This window comes from Python bivittatus, unplaced genomic scaffold (genome assembly GCF_059951505.1).
Source record: "Python bivittatus isolate LINGU-HERP-01145 unplaced genomic scaffold, Pbiv_v1 ctg000070_np1212, whole genome shotgun sequence".
Lineage (NCBI taxonomy): Eukaryota > Metazoa > Chordata > Lepidosauria > Squamata > Pythonidae > Python > Python bivittatus.
This window is the reverse complement of record NW_028277034.1, coordinates 51,441,660-51,459,090: the sequence shown is the minus strand read 5'-3', so window position 1 is coordinate 51,459,090 and position 17,431 is coordinate 51,441,660. Positions and strand designations below refer to the sequence as shown.

At 43.3% G+C, this 17,431-nt stretch overlaps 2 protein-coding genes and 1 long non-coding RNA gene across 8 annotated transcripts in view; 1 reads left to right on the top strand and 2 right to left on the bottom strand.

Annotated features, from left to right (window-relative positions):
• RUFY3 (RUN and FYVE domain containing 3) overlaps window positions 1-6,914 on the bottom strand; it is a 52,723-nt gene extending 45,809 nt beyond the window's left edge. For 2 of the 3 annotated variants that reach the window (XR_015794642.1, XM_088133170.1), the window contains exon 1: window positions 6,492-6,914. Coding sequence is in view for 2 of the 3 variants with exons in the window: in XM_088133170.1 (XP_087989296.1) it covers window positions 6,492-6,744 (253 nt within the window). In the remaining variant the exon portion in view is untranslated. The remainder of the gene's footprint in view (window positions 1-6,491) is intronic. The other variant, XM_088133168.1, reaches the window with a different exon arrangement.
• Window positions 6,915-10,487: 3,573 nt separating this feature from the next.
• Window positions 10,488-12,176, bottom strand: UTP3 (UTP3 small subunit processome component). Its single transcript, XM_007441249.4, has one exon. The coding sequence runs from the start codon at window positions 12,058-12,060 to the stop codon at window positions 10,582-10,584; it is 1,479 nt and encodes a 492-aa protein (XP_007441311.1). The 5' UTR covers window positions 12,061-12,176; the 3' UTR covers window positions 10,488-10,581.
• Window positions 12,177-12,344: 168 nt separating this feature from the next.
• LOC112542379 (uncharacterized) lies at window positions 12,345-17,224 on the top strand. Of its 4 annotated transcripts, none has more exons than XR_015794640.1 (3): window positions 12,345-12,558; window positions 15,472-15,525; window positions 17,154-17,224. It is a non-coding gene; the product is annotated as an uncharacterized LOC112542379 (long non-coding RNA). The 4 variants fall into 4 exon arrangements; XR_003086154.2 differs by lacking the exons at window positions 12,345-12,558; window positions 15,472-15,525 and adding exons at window positions 15,639-15,731; window positions 15,861-16,062; XR_015794639.1 differs by lacking the exons at window positions 12,345-12,558; window positions 15,472-15,525 and adding an exon at window positions 15,639-16,062.
• Window positions 17,225-17,431: the final 207 nt, after the last annotated feature.

Sequence of the window (17,431 nt, the reverse complement as noted above, 5' to 3'; positions counted from 1 at the left end):
ACAGATGTGAGAACACACATTTAGACTCTGTTTACTTTGCTTTTTGATTTCTGAGACTTTTCCAAGACCAAATCACAATACTGTCTAAAGCACTTTTGTATAACCAACTACGTGCCACAGAAGTTTTAGAAAGACTGTAAGTCTCACAGAATTGCCTCAATAACCATACTCAAATGCATCTCATCTTCCATAAGTCACACTGCATACACCTATAAAGCAGAGGGGGCATTCTCCATGCCTCGTAAATCAAAATAATGCTCCAGCTTTACCTTGTAGTATGCCTAGTTCCCACTGTTTAAAATTAAAAGACTCTAAAATAGAAATTATAGCCAAGTAGTGCAGAGAGAACGGTGGATATCAGGAGACATATCTGCAAACACATTGGTGCCAATGAGTACCATTTTCATTTCCTTACTATAGGTTTCCTACGATGTCAAGATTTTCCCAGTAATTACATTTTTAGCTATCATGTAAACCAGAAGCGTACATTAAAATCATTACATACCAGATACTAATCTATGCTCTGATTTAGGCTCAGAATAGGTAATCTTTTTTTCTTCTTTATTCTCATTACCCATGATACAATAATACAGATGGGAAAATACATCAGCATTATTTGCTCAAGGCTATCCAAGGATTAGAACTCAGAAACAAGTACTACAACCTACACATTATATTTATTATCTTACTAAGGAAACAGTGCTTGATATTTCGTAACGGTATATTTCATTTATCTTCAGTTTGGTTTCTTCAATGCTATCTCTGATCTCTGCTACCTCCCATCTTATTTTGTATTTACTAGTGATGTACAAAACGTTTTGCATTCAAAACTTTTCCACTTCAGAACAATGATTCTGACTTGCCAGAACATGTTGTTCCAATCTTACTGGAAGCAGAGCTAGTAATATTCAGTGTTTTTCAACCTTGACAACTTTAAGATATGTGGATTTCAACTCCCAGAATTCTGGGAGTCGAAGTCTACACATCTTAAAGTTGCCAAAGTTGAGAAATACTGGTTTATTACTGGCTTAAAAATATCTACCAGCCCACTTGGCTGCTCAACTCTGTTTCCTATGATACCTTCCAACCCACTTGAAAGAACTCCCTTAAGCGGAAGATCCTTTCATGTGGCCTTTCTCAGACCATTTTAGGTAACCTTGGTTAGTCTCAGGCTAAGCATCGGATTGCCCAACAATTGAGCTACAGTATAATTTGAACAGGCTGCCCAGTTTTTGTAAGTTACTAAAAACAATTAATTGAAGAGGCATGCAGAGAATAATAGAGATATGGAGAGAGTAACAGAGATATGGAGGAGCAATTACCTAGGCAAAAGGACTGGAACATTTTTAAGTCCAGAGCAATGAGATAATATTTGGCTCAGACAGACACTCCCCTGGTTCACTGGAGTATAAGAAGGGGGAGGAGGTGCAGCACAATCAGACTTACAAGATTGTTATTACAGCCCATTTCAATAAAAGGAGATTTAGCCTTCCTGTGAAGTTGATTTCGTAGTCTGGTCTACCTAGCAGGGCTGATACTCCTTCCACTCCCTGACCTATTTAAACTACAGTTTGGTTTTAACCTAGGCTTGCTATAATGCCTTCCTTCAGCACCATTACAGAGTAGGTAGATATTGCAAACTCCCCTTGCCTCATGGTCTTTGCCCTTGTGGCACACCAGAGGAAGAATCCATAACACGTGTTCTTTCATATTGCAGGATTTATACAACATGGCATCAGAACCTTATTCTTCCCCTTCTAGCAGCAATTCCTGGACCCTCAGATAGTTTCTACACTGATTTTCTGCTTTCTGATAAACTTTTTTTTATACAATCTACAATATTGCAAAGTTTTCTTACCTAGCATCAAGGCTTCAGCAGGGGATCCACAGAAAGATTTAAGATGGACTGCTATATATGCTTATTTGTGTTCATCTATTTTGGCTCTCTCCCCCCCCCTTTTTTTTCTGTTTTATTTGCTTTTGTTCGTATCTGTTTTAAAGACTGTAATAAATAGAATTGACTAATCTTACTGGAAGTATTCCAAGATGAAAACACCTGTTTCAAGCTTAAAGCACAAATAGTTTCAACCAGGAGCACTTCCAAAACGCTTAGAACAGCATCAGAACTCTTTTGGTAAGGTTGGAACATATTTTCTGTTCCGATAAGGCAGGAATATTTTGAGTTCAAAACATGTCAAATTTGAAATGTTTTGCACATCCCTACTTTTTGATTCCCACTGAGCTAAATTCCAAACAACCACATATTATTTCCTCTACAAAAATATTTCCAAACTTCTTGGTAATACAACATAAAAAGAACCGATTTATCTATAACATAAAACTTGGTCCTGACAAACACTTATTTTTCTAGCTGTATTAGGCCTGGGCAGTGCTTCAGATCTGATTCAGAAGAGGGGCTTCAGAATACATGGGAGTGCAAATGCAGCTCCTGTTTGTGACTCATTAAAGCAACTGTGTCTTTTTCCAGCATCAGATGGCTGGAAGGAAGCCCCACAGCATTCTAGAAAAAGATGTGGCTGTTTTAATGATTCACAGGCAAATGCTAAGTTCACACTCCCATATGTTGTGATGTCCATCTTTCAAATCCAATCTGAAGATTGCACAGCTTAATTAGATATAATGCAGCGATGTCTTCCTAATATGGAAAAGGATAAAATGATATCACTTTGTAGCGTACATGAACCTAGACAGACTGCCTCTTATGTCCTGGGATGGCTGGTTTCCTAACTGGGTCATAACCAAATCCATGAACTTGACACTCCAGAATACCCATCTCTCAAATCCAAATGTCTGTGCTACTTCTAATATACATGTCACAAATTTGACAAACATGATGTAAGATCTGGAGCAGGGATGGGGATCCTAAGTTCCAGGATGTGGTTCCCCATCTCCATAGCTGCTGAAAACTGGTGGCAGAGATTTGAGATAGGAAACACCCCAAAGCTTAAATGTAAGCCGTAAAATAGGCTTAACACATAAAGAATAACCACCTAAACTTCCATGTCAGCCCTTTAAGGTAGGCTACCTCAAGAAACAGACATGGCAGGGATTCCAGGAATACTCTTTACTGGAGTAAGCAAAAACAACAGAATTTTGAAAGCTTGTCCAAGTTTCTCTTTGTCCAATCCTATACTAAACAAAATCAAGGCAGGGTTATTTTGCGTTTCTTTCTCACACTTTTCTCTATCTGAGGACTGTGCAATCTCTTCTCCATTCCTTCTTTAATGGGCCATTCCTTTCTTTTCCCCTTAACAGCTCTCTCTCGTACCTTTCTCGAAGATCAGCTTTGCACTCCGTTACACCCCAAACATACAGACCTGCACACGTAAAAAAAGATCTTGTCCTGCCCAATTTGCATCTTTATTGCATTCATCGTGGCTCTCAAACACCCCAGCCATGAACAGCTTGACCACTCCTGATTTAGAGATAAAAGCCCTGAAAAGAAATGTTTTCCTAGCAGCTAACAGCAATAAAACTAATCCTAAGCAGAAAAGCACACCACGGGCATCAGTTGTGAGGGACATGGACTGTCAAAACGTACTTCACACCTAGGTGATTACTTTAAGCATTGTTTGTGCAGTAAAATGCTTTGGGCAGATCTAGCCTTGATATAGAGTTTGTATAGAACTTGAAAATCAAATAATGCTACCCTCCCTTTCCCATATATTCCTACTAATTATTAAAGTTATTGATACAAATTAGTCTTTGGGTAGGCAAAAAAAAAAAATCAGTAAGCACTAGATGGAAAGTAGTCATGGAAACATGATCAAAGTCACTTCCTCCCCCCCCCAATAACCTGCCACCCACCGTATGATATTTAATGATTTCACATAATAAAATGAACTACCAATTTTATACTAGGCAATAGCGCAGGATCAGTTTTTGCAAAAGGAAATAATGTTAAAAGAGAAGCATGGTAAGATCTTCCAAGTTTTCATTCTTGTTTTGGCTCCTTCCGTGACTTGAGACAGAACACATATGTTCTCCGCTTCAGTTTCTCAATCTGCTTCACAAAAATAAATGCCTGATTCACCAAGAGCTGCTCCAAATTAGCACGCTGCTTCATTCATTCTTCAAGTGCATGAGCAACATGCTATTTGGCTGGTAGAACTGGTATTTCAACCTTTCAGTCAGCTTCTACTGTACTGTACACCTGTCTCTACACACATCACAGATAATGAACCCCTGTTCACTGCCATAATCAACTGATAATCTTGCTGTCTAAATAGTTTTAAAGCTCAGGTAAGGTCTATTTATGTAGTGGCTAAGAGTTAACACCAACATGATGGCACATAAACAATCAACTGCTAGAACATCTTCTCCCGTATCAATCTGTTCCCTAGGAGCTCTCAATCACTGAAAATAAGACAGCATGTCAGACTTTTAAATACTGTACCCATGCAAGTTTTCACTACTTTAAGCTAGTTGTTTTTACTGGCTTGATTTTTTTCTAATATCTTGTGGCAATGTTTTATTCATTTTGTAATATTTGTACTGTCTTCTTTGGAACCCAACATGAAGATACTGCTTAGCTCTGGAAGGGCACAGTAAGTATGTTTAGAAAGTAAGCAACATTTTCTAATACTTGCTATTCTTTCTCTTACATACATTTATAATAAATGTCCTAAACTTCTTTAGTCTGCCTGCTTTCTTTTGCTGGAGCAATGTACCTCTGTGGTCATTAAAAAAAAAAAAAAACACTGGAAAGTTAAGATAGAAGGAAAAATAAAAAACTATATATTCAGGGGGGGAAAACTGCTAAATTTAATCTACAAGAAATACACAACTTTTTTTTCCCCTAAGAAAATCATAGGAGCATAAAAATTTTGCCTGTTTTAGAAATTTGAACATAGGCTTCCTCTACTGAGTGTATTATCTGATGACCAAAAACAGTTGAACAAAAAGTTGTATCAGGACTGGTATTAAGTCTCTTGGGGGCAAAGAAACCTCTTCTTTTTGTACTGAAAAACCCTAAAAACATCATATGCAGTACAAGTGGTGGTTACAGCAGTAATAGTGCTCAGATTATAAACAAAATACATGCACACTGAACACGATCCGTTACTAATATAAAAACAGTGAGTCTGCTTCAGTCACACCCCTGGAACATTCCTTCACCTTTCTACCAATTCAAAAAGGCAACCAGCATTACAGAAAAGGATAGAAAAGACCCAGCCAGAGTCAATTCTCCCCTTGTCTAAATCAAGCAAAGACTCCTTTGAATCCAGCTGGGCTGCTGGTGACTTTACAGAGACTTCCATAGTTTTCTTGGGTACATACAGAAACGGTTTGCCATTACTTTCTTCTGGTCTTCCCCCACCCCAATTTCCCAATCTAAAAAGCAAACAGAAACTTTGATTCCAAAGGAAAACTCAAGTGCTGTTCTTGATCTTTACATTCCTTCTGCATTCCGAAGACAGAACATACCTTTTCCCAACCAGCGGTCAGCATTAAGCAAATGTTTTTAAAGTACTGTAGTTGCTGATTACGTGCCATCAAGTCAGCGTCAACTGTTAGGCACCACAAAGTTAGACCTCCAGGAGGATCTGTCCCCAGCTGGGTCCTTCAGGTTTTCCAACAGGGTACCCATTAGCATTGTAATTAAATCCTTCAACCTGGTGGCTGGTCCTCCTCCTCTTCTCTTTCCTTCCACCTTTCCCAGCATCACAGGCTTCTCCAGAAAGCTAACTCACTACTATCATCACTACTATTTAAGGAAAGGGCTGATATTTATTTTTAATCTTCTTTCATCTACTTTTAGCAACGACAGCACAGCTAGCCAAGGCATCTGCCACTATAATAAGGAGGTCTCGCCGTGTTGCTGTTTCTCTCCAGAATCAGCCTCTTTTGCTCCCCAGAGGTTGGGTGAGACTGGTGGGCAGCAAAGGAAAAAGGGGGGAAAGGGAAGACGGGAACCCAGAGTCGTAACCTGGGCACTTTCTTGGGAGGAGGCCCCGCAGAGCGACCTCCAAATGAATCTGCCAGGCAGGAAGAGCAGCAAAGGCACTTCTCTCCAAAAACCACTTTGCTTTTCCTTAGCGGACACCAATCTTCAGCTAAACCAGCTTTCTTTTGGATAGACTTTAACCCATCAGTTTAGGAACAAAATCACAGGCCCTGACACTGCAAAGCAGGTGACAAGGGACTGGGAGGACTGGGAGAGGCGGTGGCTGGGGAGGGACGGAGGGAGGGAGGGCGGCCCTTCACACCCACCAAACCAAAAAGGGGGTGAAGCCCCCCCAGGAACAAGTGGGAAGGAAACCTTCCCCTGGAGGATTTGGGGGTGCGCGGAGAGCGGGGAGCGCCCATGAGAAAGGGACACGGGGGGTCGGGGTCCCGCTCCCCCCCGCTGGGGATGAGGGGCCGAGGTCTCGCCCGGGGAAGCCCCCGAGTCGGGGGAGGGCTGGGGCCGGGCGCGGCTGCGCGGGGAGCCTGGAGGGGAGCGGCCGGGCAGGCGACGGGCTACTCACGGGCGCCGCCGGCTCGCGGCTGGCCGGGCTCCGGCCCCACGTAGCTGAGCAGGACGGGCAGCGGGGCGCCGCGAGGGCCCGGCGGGGCGGCGCGCCACGCGCTCTGGGGCTGCGCGCCGGGCGCGGCGGCGGCGGCGGCGCCTCCGCGGCCGGGGTAGAGGAGGAAGAAAGGGGGCGAGTCCGGCGCCGGCGCCTCCTCCGCCGCCCCGTCCGCCTCCCGCCTCGGGGCGCGGCGGCCGCCGGGGCTCTCCATGCCGGCCGGCGCGGGACTCCTCCGCCTCCCGGCGCGTCCGCGACGCGGCGCCCGGAGCAGGCGGGCAACTTTGCCCCGCCGCCTCCGCGCAGCGCAGCCCGGCCCAGCCCCGCTCGGGCCCAGCCAGCCGGGGTGGCGCGCCTCGGCCCGGCCCCTCGCCGAGCTCCGCCCCGCCCGCCGCCCCGGCCCCGGGCGCCCGCCTCGGCTCCTCCCCGGAGCGCACGGCGGGGCGCCGAGTGGGCCCCGGGGGGGGGTCTCCTTCCCCGCCCGGTCCTCGCTTTGGGGCGTGGCGGGTTCGTTCGTTTTCTTTCTCATTCCCTTGGGGGTCTCTTCCCCCCTTTTGCTCCGGTTCTTGTTTGGGTTTTGGGGTAGTTTAGGTACATTTTCCTTTTTTTATTTTTTTTTCCTCTGCGCCTTATAGCTTGTGTGGGTAAATAACAGGGTCTTTTCAGACTATGTAGTGGGTTTTTTTTGTTTTTTAATATACCAGGAATGCAGTTAACAGCTTATGGGGTTAGTTTGCTGTCACAAACGGCCACGCTTTTAAAAAAAAACGTTAATTGCCGTGTTTTGAAGGGCCGAAGATCAGCAGCAGTCCGGCAGCGCCTTTTCCAACCGACCAGTTTCATTAAAAGGCATAAGCTTAGGCTTTTAATAAAAGTTGTTAGTTGGGAAAGTGCTACCAGACTCCTGGGGTTTTTTTTCTTTTTTCCACCATAGACTAACATGGCTCTCCCCCTACAGTGGGTTTAAGAGTCACTGTAAAGAGGTTCAAATACTGTCTGTATGTTTGTGTGTGTATGTGTACATATACATGTGTATGTGTGTGTGTATACACACGCACACACACACCCCTACCTACCTGAGTCAGTCTCTGAGTCAGTTTTTGACTCCTGGCGATTGCCTGGACAAGCCCTTGCAGTCTTCTTGGCATCATTTTTTATTTTTGGCAGTGATTTGCCAATGCCTCCTTCCTAGGGCTGAGAGAGAGTGACTGGCCACATCTGGCTTCATGCCCAAGGCGGGACTAGAACTCACCATCTCCCCGTTTCTACCCTGGTGGCTTTTAACCACTTTTCCTACCCCTCAACTCTCAGGCCTTTCCCCATTACGGACTTACATCTTCTCCCCCTCTTCTCTGATCAGCAAGAAAAGTTTCCCTCACTGACATCTGTCACCCTCTGCAATTTGTTTTGCCAGGCTTAGAACGTGTCTGGCGTTCAATGGCCCGGACTAACTGAAACACGTTCTTCTGAATTTACCCAGTGATTTTGATTTCCACAACCCACTAAACCATAAACCAATCTATTTGAAGTCGCAATTGTTTTGTTTTATTAAACAAACTTCTATAGCCGCCCTGCCAGAAGGTACTTCTGGGTGGTAAACAAGAATCAGAACCACAAAATAATTTTTTTAAAAAAACTGTTAAACCAATATTGATAAACTTTGCATCCATCAGCCACCCCGTCCCAGCTTCATCAACAACCTGGCCCTAGTGCCTGGGGGAGATCTTGGGCCTTCGCTGCTTTCCTGAAGGTTAACAGGTTTGGGGCCATTTGTATAATTATTATTATTATTATTATTATTATTTTTATCCTGCCTTTTTTAATATACATATCTATTTGACCAACTCAGGGTGGCAAACATACATAATACTCCTGCCTCCTATTTTCTCAACAATAACCCTGTGAGGTAGGTTGGGCTGGGAGAGAATGATTGGTCCAAAGCCATCCAGCCAGCTTTCTTGCCTAAGGGAGGCTTAGAACTCAGAGCCTCCTGGTTTCTAGGTCAGCACCTTAACCACTACACTAAATTGGCTGTTTTTTATCTGTTTTGTGGGTAGGCTGGACAACACCATCTCCCTGTTTGCCCAGCATGCCCTTGTCTGGGCACAGAGAGGGAAATTAATCGCATGATTAGCTTACGCAGCCTTTCTCTAACAGGATTAACATGCAGCAATTTTCCCAAATAACCCTGTGCAGGTACTCAGTACTATTTAAATACTTAGCTTTTAATAGCTCTGAAGTACTTAATTCTGAGCAAACAGTGTTACTCCATGGAATTAAGTAACATTAACTCAATGGAGTATCATAGTAAATTTGTAAAGATTCATAGTAGCTAGTTAATGAGTGGTAAAAGCATGGATTATGTTTCCAGTGCAGGGTTGACAATTACATTTCAATAAATTTCATTACAAAAAGTAATGAGATTTGTATTCTATTGCACCTGAATTCACTTTTCATTTATTTACTACTGGAATTTCTATGCACTCTACTCCAAAACACTTGTCTGTGACTCTAATGCCTATCTTGTGTTTCTGAAATCTTGGATAAAATCATAAGTTTTGCCCCAACATCAGATAAATTAATGTCCTGTGTCATTGCCTTCCCCCATTCCATATTACCTGGTTAATTTTTTTTAATTGCCTGTATCTTTCTTGCAAATAACCCATTATAATTTTTTTCCAACTTCTGTATAGTTATCTAACAATTGTTAAATGTTACTTTTTCCCATGTGTAGTAAGCTTGCACACTTTCCAATGTCTAAAATGCTCTTAATTCCAGGAATTAAATTGGGCCAAAAAGAAAGATAATTTCAAAAATTGGAACAAATGATAGAGGGTGGGTTCTATCTTCGCGGAGGGTTTTAAAACAAAATCTGGACAGCTATTAGTAATGCTATAACTGCATAGAACAGAGTTGGATTGCCAAATTCCTTTCAAAATGTAAGAATGTAGGAAAATTATGTACAACTCTGCAGAGTTTAACTTTGAATTTGTAAGAATTTCTGGGACCTGTGCTAGACAATTTACTTATAAACTACTGGCATGATAATTTTTAATAGTTTACTTTTAAACTGCTTAATAAGAATCCACAAAACTAACAATTGCTTTACTAATTCTTCAGTAAAGTTTAGTTGAGCTTAGTACGACATGGCAAGTGGAACTAATTAAATGACAGCCTTTCACTGAGTAGATAGATACAAAAATTACTACTAAACAAGTCTTCCCCAAATTAGCACCCTGTTATGCTGGTCTACGACCATAATAAACATCTGATTTGATCTGGCACCCTCCAGGTGCTGGCTGGAAGGTTTGAGGAATTGGTCCGTAACATCTGAAAATAATTAAGTTGGGGAAGGCTATGTGTGGTGTACAGAGGAGTACGGCTGTCTCAGTAGGTGGCACCATCTGGCCAACCTTTTCTAGGTTCAAAATCTAAGCAGAGGCAGACTTGAATCGTACTTGTATGAGGAAACTACCAGGCAATATCAAAGCTGAAGGTTAGACTGGAAAATAATAATAAAGCCCCAAAGAAGGCAACAGCAAACTACTTTTGTACCACAGCCAAGAAAAATACACGGATATGTCCCTGAAGTCACCAGCAGTCAAGCTTGATACAAAGAAGACTTGACTTTTATGGAAGGCTACAACAGCATGAAAAGCTGTCCTGAATTGGTAAGAGTGCTAGTTGTATCCAATGGTAATCCAAGCAGACGTCTGCTCATGTATCCCTAAGTTATATTGTCATCTATCTCCCCTCTCCACTGCTGCTATCTATGTCATGCCACATTCTATTCCAGAAATAATACCAATCCTCAGGTGCAGCTGGAGGGAACCAAATGAACCATGATTGAAGAAAAGCAGGTGCCTCAATTAGTGCTTATTTAAACACTTTATACTAAGTCAAAATCCTGTAACGGCTACAACCCCAGAATATTATTATGTAAAAATAATACATATGTTATCATTCCAAAAAAGATGTATTTATTAAGCTTATGTCCACTATCTTCAGTCTGTAAATAAAGAGGGAGCGATGAAAGAAGGAAGAGAATGGATCACTTAAGCTTAGTACTTTTCTTAACTCCAGCACGAATGCCAGACAATTCGCCTCCATATTTCTGTATTTCTCTTCGGAACTCACGAACTTGTCCCTTTCTACGGATCTTGGCTCTTCTGAATTTCTCACGATGTTTTACTCTTGGGTTACGGTCAATCTTCTTTCTTTTAGGTGTGAGGCCTTTATTTTTCAAAATCTGGTAGGTTGCTCCTCTCTTTTGATCTGATACATCCTCTTCAATGATGAGATTACTTGTGCCTTCTTTTTCTTGTTTCCTCTTCTTCTTAAGCATTATCTTTTCTTCCATCTCCTTATAAAAATTCAATGCAGCTTGTTCATCAAAATCTGAATCATCTGTGGGTTCTTCTTCAGCCTTGCCATTAGAAAACTCTGGAGATTTTGATTTCCTTTTATTAACTGCTTTTCTGACAAATAGCAAGGACTTCATCCTACTTTCCATCCCATTGGTCTCACTATTATGGAATTCATTAAGAAGCAGACGAACCTCTGGTAACAGTTTTTGGTCCACAACTCCTAAGTCATTTATTAAGTTTCTGTAAGTTACAAGCCTTTCAATGACTGGATGGCCATGGACTGGAATTCTTTTTGCTTTCAGCACCAAGTAAAAACTGATGTTACAGCAGTAGTTCAGATAGAGGTGATATTTGGTTTGCAAATACTGGCTACCTTTTCCTTCTGGGATGACTCTGTTCCTGATCATCTGCATGAGCGGCTCCACTTCATCTCTGAGTTCAATGACTTTGGCTTCAAAGTCCTGAATCAACTCCAGCAGTTCCGGAGATTCCTTTCTCAGCAACTTCAGCTGCTCCTTTTTAGAAAGAGATGCCAAGTCCTTGGCAATTTTCTGTCCCGACTCCTTTCCACTTGGCTCAGCTGCCCTGGTGTAAGCCTGCAGGAGGTCTAAGCCATAGTCCTCCTCCCCCAAATTCTCCGCCATCCGCCTTTGAATGGCCTGAGCCTCCACCTCTTCTTCCAGCTCCTCTGCTTCCGCTTCCTCCTTGCTCTTCTTGGGGGCTTTGGGACGGCTCCCTGCCGCCTCGTAGTCCGTACCATAGTAGAGCTTCTTCCGCTGACCCCAAGCTAGCTCATGGGGCAGGCCTGAGCCCCACCTGCCTTCGCCCCGCTGCTCTTCCAGGTCGCTGTCCATGTCCAGAGGCTCGTCGTCGTCCTCCTCCTCGCCACTAGGCCCTGCGTCCTCGCTCGGCCCTTCCCCATCTTCTTCAGACTCGCTCTCCTCGGACAGCTCCAGGCCCAGCACCTCCTCCTCTTCCTCCTCCTCGCCTTCCTCCTCCTCGCTGCCCAGCGCCGCCAGGACCGCCTCCTCCAGCCGCCGCTCGTGGAAGTCGTCCGCCTCCTCCGTCACGCGCGGCTCCCCCGGCTCCGGCTCCTCCATCTTCTCTTCTCGCTCTGCCGAGGCCCGCAAAGCCTGCGGGATTTTCCGGCGTGGCTTGCCCATGATGGCTGCCGGGCGACGAACGGGGGAGCCGAGAGGGACTCGCGGTCTCCCCGGCAGCGCAAGATACCACTTCCGGGTCGAGGTTCAGTCCGCCGCCCAACTCGGAACCCACTTCCGGTTTCCGGGGAAGAAAGGGATTCGCTCTCTGTACTTGCCGCCCGATATTTTTTTTAAAAAAAATATTTAGTTCCTAATGGAGCGGCATGAATCCCTCCCTTCCGCCCCAGTCCCACATGTAATCGTTGCTTTTCCCAAATAGTTGAACTTCCGGCGGCCGAGCGACTCGGGGAGAGCGAGGCTTCCGGTTCTGGAGAGGGCCACTTGCGGGTCTGGAGAGCTTGCGGCGCTCTGGTTAGAAAATGACCATAGAGAGTGGAGCTGGCTGCGTGCCAGAGTCCCGGATGTCCCTCCGCTGGGGCCGCGGGAAGGAGCGTTGCGTCTGAACCGTGTCTTTGTGGCTCTTGACTTTTTGCCCGCCGCCCCTCCTAACCCCCCTTGGTGTGTACACTTTGGAATGCTCTCTCCCTGATTTTCGCAAGGAATGTGCTGCTGCTTTTTAGAAGATCTGCCTCTGCACCCAGACCAATAGTTTATGAATGGTGTCCCCCCTGCTTTTGTTTTCATTTTAATTTTTCTTTCCCCCTCCTGTTACTATGGTTTATTCATTTAAATTGGTTGGCCGCCCAACTGCAGTGGTCTCTACTGTCCGTTTTTACTGTATATGGTTCCTGTGTCGTTTAGTTTATTGCTGTGGCTGGGCAGCCTAGATTTTGCAGAATGTGTAATAATAAAATACAGACAATGGGATATGTAATTAGCTTCACTGCCACTAAATGAGTCTCAACAGGTGAGTGGGGCTGGCCTTTCCTGGACTTAGAAGCTCTGCAGGGTTTGACCTGGCTAGTATGTGGAGACAGCCAAGGAGACCAAGAATGGAGACTTAAATTGGGAGGTCAAACCGATGACAAAGCCAGCGGCCCGCCCATGTTGTTGGCAAGAAAACGGCATCTGGTGCTTTCTGCTGGGGGCAGGATGTACAAATACAAGATGACAGCCACGACTGTGTGCTTAAAGCCCTGTGATCATAAAAAATCAACGTCTTGATTTTTGTCATTGCTCCCCACACAATGCCCCTGATGCCTCTTCCATGAGGTGTCATGGAGTTGAAGAGTTGAATTTGACTAGAGGGCATCTTCATCTTTACCAGAAGATGGAGACAGTTACAGATTAGATTAGAATAGAATAGAATAGAATAGAATAGAATAGAATAGAATAGAATAGAATAGAATAGAATAACTTTTTTGTCATCCCACTATACACTCTACACCAAGTGCATAATAAAATGAAATTCTGTTGCAGTTGGCTTACAATCATACACTAAAATACAATCAAGATACCATAGTTACTATAAAATATACATTCTGTACACATTTGACATTAAACATTCAAACATCTAATAGCCTGGGGGACAAAGCTATTTACCAGATTAGGTTTTCAAAGAGATGAAACACAGTGCTGTGACCCCAAGCCAATCTACAAAGAAAGGGACAATGTCTGGGTAACGCTCTGCTCCCCTTCCCTCCTAATCATAGTATCTCATAGCTAATGAAGAGGCTAATGCGAAATACTGGCTTTCTTTTGAGCTTTTAAACAGCTTTGATTCCCTGTCCTAATGATTAAACCTGTCTATTTTATTCAGCAGCCACCTCTTTTTCCTCCTCAAATAATTATAGCAGCTGCACCTGTTTTGTGGTTTTCTTAAAAATAAACTGCCACCTGGGCTGTTTACGTACAATGGTTCCAGGGTTGGGTCTAATGTATCACTTTGCGGGTATCAGATGCAGTTTTCTTTCCACCACAGTGAGTCTTGGAATAATTCGATTTTTCTTCTTTTGGCCTCTCTTTCTCTCTCTTCTTAATCGACTTTTAGTTGATTGAGAAAAGGGACTATAAAATATTCCAACCTGGCAGACTATCATGGTTATGGAGGCCTATGGGAGAAGAAAAGGTGGTCTGGCCATAGCAGTACTTTTGACACTGAATTATCCAAGATTATACTTGAGTTTAAAAGTAAAGTAGCCTTGTGTTGAACTCAACTACTCATGATCTATATAGTTCACATATATAGATACACATGTCTATATAGTTTCTTTGTCTTGATGTATGATTGGTTTGCAATTGTTTTTTTGTATGATTTTTGTTTTTACTTCCTAATCTAGCTCACAGCTTCCTATACTTCCATCCAAATATTATCCCAATAATAATCCCACTTAGCTTTCAAAATCAGCCAAAGTCAAGTGGGTTCTGCCACTTCCTGAGATTTACTTGAGATTACCACAGGCAAAAATGACCACCTGAGCACAAGGAGGACCTTCCTGTTTAGTCAGACTTTTCATCTCAAATCAGTGGTTAGTGCATTTTAACTGGTTTATCAGATTTTTAACTAGTTAGTTAATGAACCTAGCTGAGTGTCCTCTGGGCAAAATAAAATAAGTAAATGAATAATTGGGGAAATGTTTACAGAAATGCTTTATAAAATAAGAAGTCAGTAACTAAAGGTAACATTCTTATATTACCCTGGAAGCCACAATGGTAGGGTCCCAGGATGACTGGCTCTTTGTTTCGAAGATGCAAGTAACTTAGTTGATGTTGGAGATGATTCCAGTATGGATGCCTTGCAGTAAGAAGCTGCTGGGAGCAGGTTAGCCTGAAGTGAATCCAGGAGAGTTTTGTAAGTGGCAAAAGACCTGCATTATACAGAACAATCAGGATCAATCAACTGTGGCATTAACTTGGGCAAACATTTATTATTTTATCTATTTAAATTTATTAGCCAGCCAATTCTAATGGAAACATACTAGAGGACAGGCAGTTTTGATTAGGTGTGAAAAACATAATTCAGATGGTGGAATTTATGACAGGACCCATAGCAGTGGAACTAGAAAAGGGGGACTTCCCTTCAGTAGCTTAATTTTCTCTCCCTGTCATTCTTCAAATACGCTCAAAGTGCAACAGGCAGAATTCCCAATGTTTTCTAAAATTCACTATCAGTTATGTTCATTGTAAACCCTGAGTGGACAGCAAGGTTCCCTTCACTGTCTCAAACTCCTCTTTCCCCAAGATGCAGCTTCTGTCCATGCCACACTCTCCCTGCCCTTTGTTTTTAACCTAATGAAAAAATAATACATCACATCTTTCTTTGCTATAACATTTATAACTTGCTCTGTAATCTAAAGCATATTGGATCCAGTTGTGGTTAATCATAGGTGGGTCAAGTACTCCTTGTACATGCTGGCATTCTCTGAAAAAAGACATCCCACCTGATGCTAATAATATATTAGCTCTAAGTCTTGATTTGAAAGTTATGTTGGAGGGAGTGATCCCCAAAATAACTCATTTTCTTTGTTACAGAACCACAAAAGGAACGGAAACGTTATACTTTAGAAATAAAACTGTGGTCAGAAGGTGGGTATTTTTAACGGTGTGCTTGGAGGCAGTTAAAGGCAGCTGGACTGCAAAAAGGAATTTGAAATCTAGGTATAAATCACACTCCTGTACCATTGGTAACAGAAGGAATTCTGCTCTTTTAAGCCAGTAAATTTAAGCAAATCAGAGCAAGAACAACCTTAATCCAGCAGAAGTGAGGACCGAGTTAATGAGAAATGGACGGTGTATGGATAGATCATATGTGAAGGAGCTTGGGCAAAATGCTGTAGGACCCCCATGGGGTCCCTCCCCCGTTTCCTTCCCATATCTTCCTTATGCTTGCTCTCCTCTTCCCCCCCCCTCTTTTTTTTCAGCCTGAACATGCTTCTATCAAATGCCCAAGATGAAAGATTATTAAGCTCAGTTTTGCCCTGGCTTCTTGTCTCTCTGACCCTCTGTGCCCAGAGACCAGAAAAAAACTATACAAATCCAGCAACTTTGGTGTATTCAACCAACCATAGTCAACCAGGGCAGAATCAGACAGATTCCTATATTCCTATATCGCCTATTTGCCAGGTGGGAATTAGACATTCTTAGAACATATTTGTGATACAAAGATGATGGGCTCAGCTTCATAACGAGAAAGCTCACCTACAGCGCTTCTGCAACCCAGCATTTCCACACCTCTGTCCCTCACAAGGGTCTGAAACCTACCTGTGATTATCTTTACTTCAGCTGACCTCCAAATACAAAGAACTCAAGCCAACCTTGAGTGCTTCCTCTCTTGTGCCAGCTGACCAGTAGGACAGTGTGAACAATGCCATTTAATCAGTGCCTTGATCTGAACCGTCCTACAGCAGTACTAACAGAAATCTCCCTACCCTCACTCCACACAAAAGAGAAAGAAGATTAATTGCTAGTGCCCCCACCAGTGTTTTCTATACACACGTTCATTTGTCTGGTCATTTACCAAAAACAAAGTGAGCAGATGTTATGAAGCTATTCCTCCTGCATTTAAAAACCTATTTTTAAATGGGTTAACCTATGAAAGTGAAATGATAGAATATTGCCCTTTTTTCAACCCAGAACTTTTCCCAATGGTTGTGACTATAATTGCACAGGCTTGAGGGGGGGGAAGAGGGATATAGCATGAACAATGCCTACAGATCGGATACTGAAGGTTGCCTTGAGTTCCAGGAGCCATTAGGTGGAATGAGAACAGAGTGGCCACCAATGCACCGATAGCTGCAGGGGGAACGAGAAGGCAGTCAAGGTGGTGGTCACAGCAACACAATCCAAGCCTGGTCTCTTCTGTGTGTGTGTTGACATCAAAGGGGCAGGGCTTTGACACTGGTGCCATGATTGCCATCTTGACTCTTTTGACTCCCTTCCCCCGCGGATTCTGCTGCGTCAACGGGAAAAACAAGCCACGTCCAAGCTTTCCAGAACTGCAGAAATTCAGAGGAAAAACAAGCTTTGCTCCAGTTTCAAGTCACCCAGCACATGGGCAGAAATAAATGGGGCAAGATCATGAGACCAGACAGGTCTGGGGCTGATTCTCAGCTGGTCCAAATGCCTCATGTAGGTTTGCCCTAGTGTTATTAGATTAGATGTAAAAGCATTGCTCAGCGATTTTTAAAAAAATCATTTTTGTTTCCTTACCACAGGACTCATGTTAATTTGCCAGTCAATGCAAGAAAGTCTCTGTCATTGCTTTGTTTGTGGTCACTGTCCCCAGGTAAGTCTGCCATCTTTTCATTCACCATTTTCCTCTTTCCTGTCTCTTCCCCTCCTCTGTGTTGTGTGTCTTTGCTGTGCGTGTATACTGTGTGTGTATATGTGTGTGTGTGTGTATACACGCACACATATACACATTCTCCTTCTACAAGTCTCTCTGCGGCTGATGAAGTGGACAGTGATTCAGAAAACCTTACGTGATGATAAT

Coding starts and splice junctions, on each gene's coding strand:
- UTP3 (XM_007441249.4), bottom strand. CDS start 12,060: ATGGGCAAGCCACGCCGGAAAATCCCGCAGGCTTTGCGGGCCTCGGCA.